General features: G+C 38.3%; 1 protein-coding gene across 1 annotated transcript; it reads left to right on the top strand.

The window, feature by feature from the left end:
* Positions 1-527: 527 nt before the first annotated feature.
* LOC127123117 (uncharacterized) lies at positions 528-6,607 on the top strand (the record flags this gene model as incomplete). The annotated part of the gene is made up of 4 exons (XM_051053374.1): positions 528-641; positions 1,053-1,658; positions 5,087-5,244; positions 5,311-6,607. Coding segments are annotated over exons 1-4 (2,175 nt in total), but the record flags the coding sequence as incomplete, so codon positions are not given.
* Between the last annotated feature and the right edge of the window lie 9,878 nt (positions 6,608-16,485).

Consider the following 16,485-nt stretch of genomic DNA (forward strand, 5'->3'; position numbering starts at 1 on the left):
TAAACAACAAAATTTGATGTAATCTTGATCAAAATGAGATTGAAAGGTGCTTTAGAACCTTAGAGATCGTGAATTAGAAGATAGCACCCTTGAGAATCAATGGTTGGCCATACTTTGTTGAGGAATCAATATAAACCTAGCTGAGGAACCATGCTTGATGCTCTTGATGGAAATCCCTACCTTGTACAATAAATTTTAAAAACAAAGCATATTTTTGCTATTTTGATTAGTGGTTAGATAAGTAATGAACATGTAAACATAAAGGTAAAAACACCAACAAAGAGGTGCTTGATGATCCTTGAAAAAGGCAAACCCCAAAGGTGAGAGGGAGAGGGACCAAGAGGTGACCTTGTTTGTGTGCAAGGATGCCAATGGTATGTGGGATCTTAGGGTTAAAAATTAGGGTATGTCACTCCCCACAAAGGGAGGGTAAATTAAAATGTAGAAGCCATAGTTGAAGAGGAAGTAACACCCCATATATGTGTATTATTTTCTTACCTCTACTGTCGAAGCTCATACATGTTTACATGACTTATACTTCTCCCTCTCAGGGTCGGAAGTGTGTGACCACTGTATCTCTTCCTCCTTCCTCAAAGAAAACCAAGAAGGATGCACCTCCTGAAGCGTCGAAGAAAACTCAGGTTTGAGATTTTATTTCCATTCTTATGGTAGGAAATACAAGCAATGGAGGAAGATGATTTTATCAAATCCTCATTAAAACCTACCCCACAAGAAGTTATTACACCCAAACCCACTTCTGTTGTCACCTCTGAATCTCAATCGATTGAGAATAAAAAGAAAAAAAATCCTTCTCTTCAAGCTTTGGCACTACCTCTCAACCAAAAACTCAGGATAAGGGTGTTGCCCATACTAGAGGAGGTAGCATTGACGTTTGACCCAACACTCTCCCTACACTATTGGGGAACACTGTGTTAGAGAAATAATCTTTCGACGACTCACTTGCTCGAACCATGGTACGTCAATGGCTCCTCAAGGTATCTTTGCACAAACGTTTCAACAGTATTGACTAATTAATTCCTTTCTTGTTGCAGAGGGTTCCTCTTTTTGACAAGGATATTAAATCCCATTCCCTTTCTGGTTTCGACCGGTCAACGCCTTCCAACACTAGCTCTCAATTCGTGCATCTGACCATGACTTGGGACCGTGACCCTGAAGCCAAAAAGGACAAAAAAGATGATCATATGGGTGAAGATGGGGACCATATGACCGACTATATGCCAGTAAACAACCATGTACCACATCCTACAGAAGATCAAGACTCTGACAAATCTGATGATGCTGAAGATTTGATTGGAGATCCAGCTACTTCCAAGAAAGAGAGAACAAATTTTGTTTCTAAAGACTCTGAGGATTTCGAAGATTCTGGAGACTCAGAAGATACTCTCTCAAAAAATGATGAAGACCTCGAGGAGGCCATACCTGAGTCAAAGGAGGAAACTAGCAACATTGTTGATGCCCTTTGCACCAAATTACAACCTGGTGTGATCAAGTCATTTGGAGCTACAACTATCACTCATCCACCTATTAAATATTCTTCATCCAATACATCCCTTAGTCGAGAAGAAATCATAGCCATCAAAGCACAAAACCTTGTTGAGGCTTTAAGAAGGTTGGTCAAAAGTCACAGCATAAGTGATGTTAGTCGTTCCTCAAGTTATTGCCTGAGATCCATCTCAATAAGGACTTCATGCATCTACTTGTCAAATAACTGAAGTCTTTGATCTTAAAAATGACATTTTCCAAGTCCTTGAGCAAGATCATTCAACAATGTATGACATCAGGAGACTGCTGAAAAAACATAGTGGTCAAAAGTTACTTGAGTTTGTAGTCCCTTTCATTTTGGACTTCGAACACCTCTTTGTCCAAGTCTGTCAATCCATTATAGAAAAGATAAAGTCCATGGATAGTCTCTTCCATAAGGCTGATAAGTCGACCAAGGATTGGGAACTTAGCGTGGCGTCGTAACAAAACATGGATGCTCTAGAAGAAAAAGTCCAAAATGATCAAGACCAATTGTCATCCTACAAAGGATAAATTCTTGTATACAAAGCACATTCGGTCAGCTGACAAAGAAAGTCAAATACCTCAGGAAGAAAAAAAAAGAGCCAAAGGTTTCAGTGCTAGCTTCCACCAAAGACCTCACTGATCAAGAAGTTAATGTTGACATCTAACATGTGGAAGTTACCATTCAACTAGGTCAAGAGATCGAGGATTTGAAGTTGGAGGATTCTTTGATTGATGATCAAATCACCCTCATAAAAGCTCGCCTCAAGAACTTCAAGAAACTTTAGTTTAAGTCATTTTTTTCTTTTTTCGGTTTTATGACTTTATATTTAATGGCATTGCCATTTTGACATCCTTTTGTATGAATACGGTGTTGGATTAATTTGTGTTAAATTGATTATTCTGTTATTCGAATCTCTTGAGACATAAATTTGTACCCTTTCAGGTACTTCCCATTTATCCTCAAGGTTCGACGCTTTGGGTCAGTTTCTTCAATCTCATAGGCATTGTTTGAAAATGCTTGGATGATTCGAAAGGGACCTTCCCAGTTGGGTGACCGCTTTCCTAGGACTCTAAGAACCACCCATATCTGATTCTAGTATTGTCATTACAAGAAGCAAAATGAGTGATGATCAGAAGCGTGACTTCAAGAATCACGACAAAGCCAAAACTATTATGTTGAATGCAATATCCTATAATGAGTACAAAAAGATCACCAACAGGGAAATAGAAAAAGAAATCTTTGATTCCTTAAAAATGAATCATGAAGGAAACAATCAAGTCAAAGAGACTAAGGCTCTGGCCTTAATCCAAAAATACGAAGCCTTCAGAATGGAAGATGATGAAGTTGTTGAGGTAATGTTCTCTAGATTCCAAACTTCAGTTGCAGGACTCAAGGTTCTGGACAAAGGATACACAACTGCAGATCATGTCAAAAAGATAATCAGAAGTCTTCCAAAGAAGTGGAGACCTATGGTTACTGCTTTAAAACTATCCATGGATCTGAACAACATAAGCCTTGAAGAACTCATCAGCTCCCTCAGGAGTCATGAGATAAAGCTAGAGGAAGATGAACCTCAAAAGAAAAGAAAATCAGTGGCTCTGAAGTCTAGATTGTAACACCCCGATAAATAAATAAGATAATTATTTAATTTAAGTTAATATTTTAATTATTAATTTAATTTAAGTAATTGAGATTATTGGATTATTTATTTATTATTATTATTGGGATAATAATTAGTGGAAAATATATAAGTTGGAATAAGAGAAAAAGGTTCCATTTTGGTAAGAGGGTTTTTCACGTGAAACAGAGCAAGCGGCTGAAAGGTGAAAAGTGGAGAAAGGGCAAAGAGGAAGAGCTAGAGAGCAAAGGTCGAAGAACGGAAAAGCTTGAAGCTTAGAGATTGCCGGATTATCTCAGGTAAGGGGGGGTTTATCATCGTTTAATGGGTATTATAGATTAACATGTCATGGGTAGTGAGAAACCGTTGAATTGACCCTAATTGGGATTGTTGAATGCTGAAAATTTGTGATGAATAAACTGGGTTTAAGTTGTAATTGAGTCCGTAATTGTGTGAGTCGTGATTTCCCGATAGTGTAGCTTTTTACGGAAATTGAATCGGAGGTCCGGAAGTCCTCCAACGGCGGAAAATGCGGAAACTCTGCATTCTGCCTTGTGTTAGCGCAGGAACTGCTGTTTTGTCTGCGTTAACCGGTTAACCCAGGGTGTTAACCGGTTAACACTGTTATGTTTTGTGGAAATGTGCTGTTTGGCCTGCGTTAACCGGTTAACCCAGGGCGTTAACCGGTTAACACTGTTGCGTTTTGCCAGAAAGTGTATTTTGTCCTGCGTTAACCGGTTAACCCAGGGCGTTAACCGGTTAACACTGTTGAAAATTGGAAAAATTGGTATTTTAATGTTGTGAACATAATTGGTGATTGGCCTATTTTAGTTGATTGTGAGGAATAATTTTGTTGGGTTTATGTTATGAAATGTTGATCCAAATATGTTGATCAGTTGTGTTAAAGTTGTTGAAAATACTGAGTTGTAGGCTTGATGAGCCAAAGTTGATTATAAGTTGATTTTTGTTGAAAACGTTGTTGTGTTGATATTATTATTATGTTGTTGACAGTTTAAAGTCGTGTATGCCATGTACATTCATATGCATTAAGTCGGAGCTTTGCTCACACCACGTTGGCCTGGATTGGCAAAATTCTAAGTTGAAAGTTGAAGGCTTATGCCTTGATGCCCACTAAAATGGCAATGATTTTAAGTTGGGAGTTTTACTCCGAATGGTACCACATGCATGACGAGTCGAGTCCCATTTGAGTTGCATTTGATGTTGTTATTGAATATGATATTGAGTTGATAACTGCCGTTGCTGTATGTGTAATCTGATTTGGGTGATGAAACGTGTTAAATTACTTAGCATTACATGATGAATTATAATGCTTATTATATTGATTGAGAAACTCACCCTTACAGTTATTTTTCAGGTAACGAGCAATGAGTTGAGTAGAAGCTAATGCTTGGAGTCTAGTGTAGTCGCTTTAGGGGGTCATGCTCTGATAGATGTAACATCGGGACGGGATGTTTTAATTGTTTTGTTGTCGGTTGTTGAACCATTTTTCATGTAATACGTTATATGTTTTTGGAATGGTTGAGTTGATTTATATCCGCTGCGAATTGTGCAAAAATGTTATTTTGATTAAATAATGAGCATGACGGTTATTATGTTGTTAAGTGTTGTGTGACACCCTTGGTGCATAATTACTCTGATATTTGGTGTTGTTATTTTAATTAAATATTTGGGGTATTTTAGAAGGGTGTTACATTAGTGGTATCAGAGCAGGTCGGTCTGTCCGGCCAGTTGTCGTGTCGTTACTGTCTAACAATTGTGCATTGTTACGAATCTAACTTTAAGTTGTGTTGTGTTGATAAGTTGAAATGGCTGGAAGGAATGACGCTGCAATGGCTGCCGCTATGCAAGCAATGGCACAAGCTGTGCACAACTTGCCAAATGCTGGTGGAGATGCTGGATCACGTAGCTTGGCGACTTTTCAAAGAGAGAATCCGCCGGTGTTTAAAGGGAAGCATGATCCAGATGCAGCCTTGGGATGGTTGAAAGAAATTGAGAGAATCTTCCGGGTTATGGATTGCACTCCAGCTCAGAAGGTTCGGTATGGTACTCACATGCTAGCAGTCGAAGCTGATGACTGGTGGCTAGAGACTCACGAGAGGTTGACCGTGGCAGGTGAAGACATTACTTGGGATGTATTCCGTAGGGAATTCCTGAGAAAGTATTATCCGGAAGATGTCCGTGGGAAGAAGGAAATTGAGTTCCTTGAGCTGAAGCAAGGAAACATGTCTGTCACTGATTATGCTGCAAAATTTGTGGAGCTGTCCAAATTTTATCCTCATTACACTGGTGCTGGTGCTGAATTTTCAAAGTGCATCAAGTTTGAAAACGGATTGCGCTCTGAGATTAAGAAGGCTGTTGGGTATCAGAAGATACGCATTTTTACTGAACTGGTTGATAGCTGCAGGATATTTGAAGAGGACAATAATGCTCATTACAAGATTGTCAGTGACCGCAAGGGAAAGCAGCATCAAAACCGTGGCAAGCCGTATGATGCCCCAGTGGGAAAAGGGAAACAAGGAGCTGCTCCGGCTCAGAGGACTAGTAGGGGAGGTGCTCCTGCTGGTATAGTTTGCTTCAAATGTGGTCAGGCTGGTCATAAGAGTAATGTATGCACTGCTGAAGTAAAGAGGTGTTTTCGCTGTGGTAAGACTGGTCATGCAATAGCTGATTGCAAGCACAAGGAAGTGATTTGTTTTAATTGTGGCGAAGAAGGGCATATTGGAAGTCAGTGTCAGAAGCCAAAGAAATCTCAAACTGGGAAGGTGTTCGCATTGACCGGAACTCAAACCTCCTATGAGGACAGACTTATCCGAGGTACATGTTTCATAAATGGTACTCCTTTAATTACTATTATTGATACCGGTGCTACCCACTGTTTTATTTCTGCTAACTGTGCTCGAAGACTGGGTTTAAAATTGTCCGCTTTGGATGGTGAATTGATTGTTGAGACCCCAGCTAAGGGATCAGTAACTACTTCTTTGGTATGTTTAGGATGTCCTTTGTCGATCTTCGATAGAGATTTCTATGTTGATTTAGTATGTTTGCAGTTGGATGGGATGGATGTAATTCTTGGTATGAACTGGTTAGAGTATAATTATGTTCATATAAATTGTCATCATAAGTCGGTGAGGTTTTCCACTCCTGAAGAGGAAGGAGTTGACTTATTACCTTTCAGAGAATTGCGAAAATTGATGAAAGAGGGAGCTCAGATGTTTTCTTTGATGGCGACGTTGTCGGTTGAAAGTAAAGCTAAGATAGAGGAACTGTTAGTGGTGAAAGAATTCCCTGAAGTTTTTCCTGATGAAATTCCTAGTGTGCCGCCAGAGAGGGAAGTTGAATTTACTATTGATCTGGTACCTGGTACTAGGCCTGTTTCGATGGCACCGTATAGAATGTCGGCATCTGAATTGTATGAATTAAAGAAGCAATTGGAAGACTTACTTGAGAAGAAGTTTATAAGACCAAGTGTGTCGCCGTGGGGAGCTCCAGTGTTGCTAGTAAAGAAGAAGGAGGGTAGTATGAGGCTTTGTATTGATTATAGACAATTGAATAAAGTAACGATCAAGAATAAGTATCCACTACCGAGGATAGATGATTTGATGGACCAATTAGTGGGTGCTTGTGTGTTCAGTAAAATTGATTTGAGATCGGGCTATCATCAGATCAGAGTGAAAGATGAAGACATCCAGAAGACAGCGTTCAGAACTCGGTATGGACATTATGAGTATTCTGTGATGCCTTTCGGTGTGACTAATGCGCCGGGAGTATTTATGGAATACATGAATCATATTTTCCATACTTATCTGGATCATTTTGTGGTAGTATTTATTGATGATATTTTGATTTACTCTAAGTCCGAAGGAGAGCACCAGGAACATTTGAGATTAGTATTGGAGGTTTTAAAAGATAAGAAATTGTATGCGAAGTTGTCCAAGTGTGAGTTTTGGTTAAGAGAAGTCAGTTTTCTCGGCCATGTAATTTCAGGAAAAGGTATTGTTGTAGATCCTTCCAAGGTAGAAGCTGTATTGCAATGGGAAACTCCTAAGTCGGTTACCGAGATTAGAAGCTTTTTGGGATTAGCTGGATATTATAGAAGATTTATTGAAGGATTTTCTAAGTTAGCACTTCCGTTGACTAAATTAACTTGCAAAGGTAAAGCTTTCGTGTGGGATGTTCAGTGCGAAGAGAGTTTTAATGAATTAAAGAGGAGATTGACGTCGGCGCCGGTTTTGACTTTGCCAAATCCGGAGGAACCGTTTATAATTTACTGTGATGCTTCATTGATGGGTTTGGGAGGTGTGCTCATGCAGAATAATAAAGTAATTGCTTATGCGTCGCGACAGTTGAGAATTCATGAAAAGAACTATCCTACGCATGATCTTGAACTTGCTGCTGTAGTGTTTGCGCTAAAACTTTGGAGGCATTACCTTTATGGTTCCAGATTCGAAGTTTTCAGCGATCATAAAAGTTTAAAGTATCTATTTGATCAGAAAGAGCTGAACATGAGACAACGTAGGTGGTTCGAATTGCTTAAGGATTATGATTTCGGTTTGAATTATCATCCAGGAAAAGCAAATGTTGTGGCCTATGCTTTAAGTAGAAAGACCTTGCATGTGTCAGCAATGATGATTAAGGAGTTGGAATTAATTGAGCAATTTCGGGATATGAGTTTGGTTTGCGAAGTAACACCGCAGAGTGTGATGCTAGGAATGCTAAAGATTAATAATGATTTTATGGATAGTATCCGAGAGGCACAGAAATTGGATGTGAAATTAGTAGATATCCTTAATCGTTGTGGTCAATCAGAGAAGAGTGACTTTAAGGTCGATGCGAGAGGTGTGTTGAAATTAGGGGAAAGAATTTGCATTCCTGACGACGCGATTTTGAAGAGAAGTATTCTAGAGGAGGGTCATAGAAGCAGTTTGAGTATTCACCCAGGAGCTACTAAAATGTATCAGGATTTAAAGAAATTATTTTGGTGGCCCGGAATGAAAGAAGATGTGGCTCGTTTTGTGTATGCGTGCTTAACTTGTCAGAAGTCGAAGATTGAGCATCAGAAGCCTGCTGGGTTGATGCAACCGTTGGAAGTTCCAGAATGGAAATGGGATAGCATTTCTATGGACTTTGTAACGGGGCTGCCTGCTACCTTACGAGGGCATGATTCGATTTGGGTGATCGTTGATAGGCTCACAAAGTCGGCTCACTTCATACCTATTAACATCACTTACCTAATTGCGAAGTTGGCAGAGATTTACATCCGAGTAGTTGTAAAGTTGCATGGTGTTCCTCTGTGTATTGTGTCGGACAGAGATCCGAGGTTTACATCGGGATTTTGGAAAAGTCTGCAAGATTCGCTGGGATCTAAGTTGAGGTTGAGTTCGGCATATCATCCTCAAACTGATGGCCAAACTGAGAGAACCATTCAGTCATTGGAAGATTTACTGAGAGCTTGTGTTCTTGAACAAGGAGGTTCGTGGGACACTTATCTTCCATTGATCGAGTTCACATACAATAATAGTTACCATTCTAGTATCGGAATGGCACCTTTTGAAGCATTGTATGGTCGCAGATGTAGAACTCCGTTGTGTTGGCACGAATCTGGTGAGAGTGTAGTACTTGGACCAGAGTTAGTTCGAGAAACTACCGAGAAAGTGAAGCTTATCCGGGAGAAGATGAAAGCTTCTCAGAGTAGGCAGAAGAGTTACCATGACAAGCGGAAGAAGGATTTAGAATTTCAAGCTGGTGACCATGTGTTTTTGAGAGTCACGCCTGTGACCGGAGTTGGGAGGGCTTTGAAGTCTAAAAAGCTCACTCCTCGCTTCATTGGTCCGTATCAAATCTTAGAACGAGTTGGAAAAGTTGCTTATCGGATGGCATTACCACCTAATCTTTCGAATTTGCATGATGTATTCCATGTGTCGCAGCTTCGGAAGTATATCTCAGATCCGTCTCATGTGGTTAGTATGGATGATGTGCAAGTGCGAGATAATTTAACAGTAGAGACAAAGCCTGTACGAGTTGAAGATCGTGAAACAAAGACTCTTCGAGGAAAAGAGATTGTGTTGGTTAAAGTCGTTTGGTTGGGAGCTACGGGCGAAAGCATGACATGGGAACTTGAGAGTCGGATGAAGGAGTCTTATCCGGAGTTATTTGCTTGAGGTATGTTTTCGAGGACGAAAACTCTTTTAGTAGGGGAGAGTTGTAACACCCCGATAAATAAATAAGATAATTATTTAATTTAAGTTAATATTTTAATTATTAATTTAATTTAAGTAATTGAGATTATTGGATTATTTATTTATTATTATTATTGGGATAATAATTAGTGGAAAATATATAAGTTGGAATAAGAGAAAAAGGTTCCATTTTGGTAAGAGGGTTTTTCACGTGAAACAGAGCAAGCGGCTGAAAGGTGAAAAGTGGAGAAAGGGCAAAGAGGAAGAGCTAGAGAGCAAAGGTCGAAGAACGGAAAAGCTTGAAGCTTAGAGATTGCCGGATTATCTCAGGTAAGGGGGGGTTTATCGTCGTTTAATGGGTATTATAGATTAACATGTCATGGGTAGTGAGAAACCGTTGAATGGACCCTAATTGGGATTGTTGAATGCTGAAAATTTGTGATGAATAAACTGGGTTTAAGTTGTAATTGAGTCCGTAATTGTGTGAGTCGTGATTTCCCGATAGTGTAGCTTTTTAAGGAAATTGAATCGGAGGTCCGGAAGTCCTCCAACGGCGGAAAATGCGGAAACTCTGCATTCTGCCTTGTGTTAGCGCAGGAACTGCTGTTTTGTCTGCGTTAACCGGTTAACCCAGGGTGTTAACCGGTTAACACTGTTATGTTTTGTGGAAATGTGCTGTTTGGCCTGCGTTAACCGGTTAACCCAGGGCGTTAACCGGTTAACACTGTTGCGTTTTGCCAGAAAGTGTATTTTGTCCTGCGTTAACCGGTTAACCCAGGGCGTTAACCGGTTAACACTGTTGAAAATTGGAAAAATTGGTATTTTAATGTTGTGAACATAATTGGTGATTGGCCTATTTTAGTTGATTGTGAGGAATAATTTTGTTGGGTTTATGTTATGAAATGTTGATCCAAATATGTTGATCAGTTGTGTTAAAGTTGTTGAAAATACTGAGTTGTAGGCTTGATGAGCCAAAGTTGATTATAAGTTGATTTTTGTTGAAAACGTTGTTGTGTTGATATTATTATTATGTTGTTGACAGTTTAAAGTCGTGTATGCCATGTACATTCATATGCATTAAGTCGGAGCTTTGCTCACACCACGTTGGCCTGGATTGGCAAAATTCTAAGTTGAAAGTTGAAGGCTTATGCCTTGATGCCCACTAAAATGGCAATGATTTTAAGTTGGGAGTTTTACTCCGAATGGTACCACATGCATGACGAGTCGAGTCCCATTTGAGTTGCATTTGATGTTGTTATTGAATATGATATTGAGTTGATAACTGCCGTTGCTGTATGTGTAATCTGATTTGGGTGATGAAACGTGTTAAATTACTTAGCATTACATGATGAATTATAATGCTTATTATATTGATTGAGAAACTCACCCTTACAGTTATTTTTCAGGTAACGAGCAATGAGTTGAGTAGAAGCTAATGCTTGGAGTCTAGTGTAGTCGCTTTAGGGGGTCATGCTCTGATAGATGTAACATCGGGACGGGATGTTTTAATTGTTTTGTTGTCGGTTGTTGAACCATTTTTCATGTAATACGTTATATGTTTTTGGAATGGTTGAGTTGATTTATATCCGCTGCGAATTGTGCAAAAATGTTATTTTGATTAAATAATGAGCATGACGGTTATTATGTTGTTAAGTGTTGTGTGACACCCTTGGTGCATAATTACTCTGATATTTGGTGTTGTTATTTTAATTAAATATTTGGGGTATTTTAGAAGGGTGTTACATAGATCAAAAAGAAGAAATCCAGAAAGGAACAAAGGCTTTCAAGCTGAAGAAGACGACGACGATGAATCTGAAAAGGAAGATTCTAATGATGATGAAGAGTTATCTCTTTTATCCAGAAGAGTCAAACAACTCTGAGAAAAAGGAAGAACAACTCTAGAAGACCCAGACAGAAGGGAGATCGTCCAGAGTCAACTTCCAGAGGCAGACCAAATAAAGAGGTAACCTGCTATGAATGTAAAGAATATGAACACTACATAAATGAATGTCCAAAGCTCAAGAAAAACAGTTCTAGAAAAGAAGGATTCAAGAAAAACTCCTTCAAAACAAAGAAGGGACTCATGGAAACCTGGGATGACTCTGAATCTGATGCTTCAGAGTCTGACTCTGAAGAGGAACAGGAAAATGTTGGATTCATGGCTACCACATCTGGAAGCTCATCTGAAAAAGAATCTGACTCTAAGGAGGTATTCTATGACTTTTCCCGTTCTGATCTGGAAGCCTGTTTATCAGAACCTCTAAGCTCTTATCAGAAGCTTCGATAGAAATTTAAGAGCCTAAAAAGGGTTCATGAAGAGACTGTTGAAGAGTGTGAGAAGCTTAAGAAAGAAGTTTCTGAACTTAAAGAAAACAACTTTATTCTTGAAAAGGAAAATGAATTCTCAAACAAAAAATGTTTAAAACTTGAAGAAACTCTTTCTAAGGCTCCACCCACTTCTGACACCATCATATATAAATATGAAAAAGCTTTTCATAAATTTCTGAACAACGGTCTCGAAAGAAGCAAAATGGCTTTTATGATTTATGGTGTTAGTCACAATAAGAAAAGAGGAATCAAATATGACTATGATGAAGATGATTTAAAATCTTCTGGAGAAAACAAACCTAAATCCCCTTTTTATTATCACTACACACATGCACAAACACATAAATTCAATGATGCTAGAAAACCCAAAGTTGTCAGAAACTCTGGGAGAACTAATCATAAAGGACCCAAAAGATTATGGGTACTAAAGGATAAAATAATATATGTTGTAGATATCCTATGCAGCAGAGTTAAAACACCAATCATGGTACCTGGACTTTGGATGCTCGCGACACATGACGGGAAGAAAGCATATGTTCCAAAGCCTGGAACTTAAGGACACTGACTTCATAGGCTTTGGAGGAAATCAGAAAGGAAGAATTAGAGGATCTGGAACCTTTGGTAATGGATCCCTTCCCTCTATTTTTGATGTCCTTTATGTTAAAGGATTAATGCAATACTTTTTATCCATAAGTCAATTAAGTGATAACGGTTATGATGTAATCTTTAATCAAAAAACGTGCAAAGTTATAAATCAGAAAAAGGGCACAATCCTTTTCACTAGTAAGAGGAAAAACAACATTTATAAAATTAAGCTTTCAGATATAAAAGATAAAAATGTAAAATGTTTAATGTCTGTAAATGAAGAGCAATGGGTGTGGCATAGACGCTTGGGTCACATTAGCTTGAGGAGGATTTCTCAGCTAAATAAACTTGAGTTAGTCAGAGGCCCACCTAAGCTGAAGTTTTCTTCAGATGCTCTTTGTGAAGCATGTTAGAAAGGAAAATTCTCTAAAACAACTTTCAAAAATAAAAATGGTGTCTCTACCTCTAAGCCTCTAGAACTTATACACATTGACTTGTTTGGACCTGTTAAGACAGCGCCAGTAAATCGTAAGAATTATGGACTTGTCATTGTTGATGATTATAATCGTTGGGCATGGGTAAAACTCCTAAGACACAAGAATGAGTCACATTCTGTATTCACTAATTTCTGCTCAAAAGTGCAAAATGAATTTGACTCTAAAATTATCAGAGTCATAAGTGATCATGGTGGGGAATTTGAAAACAAAATTTTTGAAGAACTTTTTGACTCTAATGGAATATCCCATGATTTATCTTGTCCTAGAAATCCAAAACAAAATGGATTTGTAGAAAGGAAGAATAGGACTCTCCAGGAAATGGTCAGAACCATGATCAATGAAACAAATGTGGCTAAGCACTTCTGGCCTGAAGCAATGAATATAACATGTTACATTCAGAATGGAATCTCTATTAGACCTATTCTGGAGAAGACTCCTTATGAACTCTGTAAGGGAAGAAAACCCAACATTTCCTATTTTCACCCCTTTGGATGTTCTTGTTTTATTCTGAATATTAAAGATAATCTGAACAAGTTTGACTTTAAAGCACAAAAGTGTATTATGTTGGGATACTCATAACGCTCTAAAGGCTATAGAGTATACAATACAGAAACACAAATTATTGAAGAATCAATACATGTCAGATTTGATGATAAGCTTGACTCTGAAAAATCAAAGCTAGTTGAGAATTTTGTAGATTTGGAGATAACTCTTGCAGGCTCTGACGAAAAGACCAAAGAATCTGAAGAAGTGGAAAGGGAGACGTCAGAAGAACCTAAAGTCTCAATCAATCACAAAAGATCAAGAAATAGACTGAACGTTTTTGAAGAATTGATTATGGGAAACAAGGATGAACCTGTCAGAACAACATCAACATTCAAGGAAACACTTCTGGGACTAGTATCTCTAATAGAGCCAACATCCTGTGAAGAAACTCTTCAAGATAAAGAATGGATTCTGGAAATGAAAGAAGAACTTGATAAATTTACGAAGAATGATGTCTGGGATCTTGTACAAAGACCCAAGGGAACTCATGTGATTGGAACCAAATAGGTATACAGAAACAAACTCAATGAAAAAGGTGAAGTGGTCAGAAACAAAGCACGACTGGTGACACAAGGTTACAGTCAGCAAGAAGATATTGACTACAATGAAACCATTTCTCTAGTTTCCAGGTTAGAATCTATTTGCCTACTTGTATCTTTTGTTGTAAATCACTATATCAAATTATAGCGGATGGATGTCAAAAGTGCGTTTCTGAATTGATATATTTCTGAAGAGGTGTTTGTTCATCAGCCTCCTGGTTTTGAAAACTCTAAATGACTAGAACATGTTTTTAAATTGAAAAAATCTCTTTATGGTTTGAAACAAGCTCCCAGAGCTTGGTATCAAAGACTAAGTTCTTTTCTTTTGGAAAATAATTTTATTAGAGGCAAAGTCGGTTCCACTCTCTTCTGTAAGAACATCAGAAACGACCTTATGATCTGTCAGATATACGTTGATGATATAATTTTTGGTTCTGCTAACCCCTCTATTTGTCAAGAGTTTTCTGAGTTAATACAGGTAGAATTTGAAATGAGTCTGATGCAAGAACTGAAACTCTTTTTGGGGATTCAAATTAATCAAACTTCAGATGCTACCTATGTATATCAAAGCAAATACATAAAAGACATTCTGAAGAAATTTGAAATGTCAGAAAGCAAACCAGTAAAGACTCTCATGCATCCTACCTGCATTCTGGAGAATGAAGAGGTAAGTCTAAAGGTTTGTCAGAAACTCTATCATGGTATGATAGGTTCTTTTCTCTATCTGACTACTATGCGTCCAGATATATTATTCAGCGTGTGTCTCTGTGCCAGATTCCAGTCAGATCCAAGGGAATCTTACTTAACTCATGTTAAGAGAATCCTAAGGTATCCGAAAGGAACACCTAACATGGGCCTGATGTATAAGAAAACATAAGAGTATAGGCTTTATGTGTATTGTGATGCAGATTACGCTGGAGACAGATTGGAACGTAAAAGCACATCTAGGAATTGTCAGTTTTTTGGAGATAACCTTATCTGATGGGCCGGCAAAAAACAATCAATCATCGCACTCTCAACTGCATAAGCAAAATACATTTCAGCTTCACTATACAACACTCATATGCTCTGGATGAAGAACCAGCTTAAGGACTTTCAAATATATGAGAGTAATATCCCTATCTTTTGTGACAATAATACTGCCATATGTTTAAGTAAGAACCCTATTTTACACTCCATAACGAAGCACATAGAAATTAAACATCATTTTATCAGAGACTATGTTCAGAAAGGGGTAATAAGTTTAAAATTCATAGATACAGACCATCAATGAGTTGATATATTCACAAAACCCTTGGCTGAAGATAGATTTTCCTTTATTCTGAAACATTTAAACATGGCAGATTGCCTAGAATGATTCTTAACTCGTGATTCTCTTCTATTGTTTAAAAGGCTCTGACTTAATCATTTGTTGGTCATCTGGTTCTAGGTTTGATACTTCTACTAGTTAGATGTTATATGAATTAGAATCCCTCTGAATCAAAAACCTTTTGGTATTCTTGATGTCAGAAACATCAACACGTGGCCTCTCTAACGTATAGCCTTGGATCTTCTAGACCACTATCTAGCACAGAACTCAAGAGCCAGACTGTTGAGATCTCCTCGAGCAGTGTGCACATTTTTTAGATTAGACTATCATCATTAGCTGCAATTAATTCTCCCTAAAGCGTGTCAACTCAGATTTATGGACTAATTAATTTTGATGTTTCCTATTCTCTTATCACGTCATCGTTTTGCATGCTAATTAATTTTGATGTTTTCCACAATTCTCACTTCCACACTTTTCACTCACAAACCTACACAAACCATCATGTGATCGTGGTTCTCTGAAACTTTTTCAACCTTCATCAATAACACAATCTTCATCTTCTCCAACTCAATGGATTCTTAACAACAATAAATTTACAATTATTCTCAGCAAATGGAAGCTATTGAACAACTTGCTGAAGCTCCACAACAAATTACTACTCAAACTACTACAACCTCAACAATTGCTTACAAGGAACCCCACATTCTTGATCGTCCCCCTCACATAAACCTTGCCACGCCGTTTGAAAAGATGGAAGTTCTATGTGAATCACTAGTGGACTTTGACAACTTGAAGCGCAACGACATTGATTTCACTGCAGAACTAGAGAAAGAATGCTGGGGAAATTACTTCCAGAGACTCTACAACCCAGTCTACACCTTCCTTGTTAAGGAATTTTGGAGATTTGCAGACTGCGACGACCATTGCATTGTCTCCTATGTCCTGGGAGTCAAAATGGTCATCACAGAAAAGTCCATAACCAAGCTTCTGGACATGGATAAAACTAGGGGCAGAAGGATCTATAACATGAACCCTAGGGGAAAATACATATCCCAGGAGATAGTCCCCACTATATTCAAATAAAACCCAGAAGGGAAAGCCTCCAAGAACAAGGAAATTCAGCAGAATCTGAGGGTCTGGTTGAAGATTATTCTGGGCACCATCCACCTCCGTCCAACTTCAAATTCATCTGACTAGATAAACACATATCAGAAGTGCATCATGCATTACCTTCATAAGGGAATGAAGCTGAATCTTCCCATATTACTCTTCAAGTATTTGAGGGATTCAGTCAGGGGTACAAGAAACCACATGAAGCCCGGAAACTACATCCCTTTA

The sequence above is a fragment of the Lathyrus oleraceus genome, chromosome 2, assembly GCF_024323335.1.
Source record: "Lathyrus oleraceus cultivar Zhongwan6 chromosome 2, CAAS_Psat_ZW6_1.0, whole genome shotgun sequence".
Classification (NCBI taxonomy): Eukaryota; Viridiplantae; Streptophyta; class Magnoliopsida; order Fabales; family Fabaceae; genus Lathyrus; species Lathyrus oleraceus.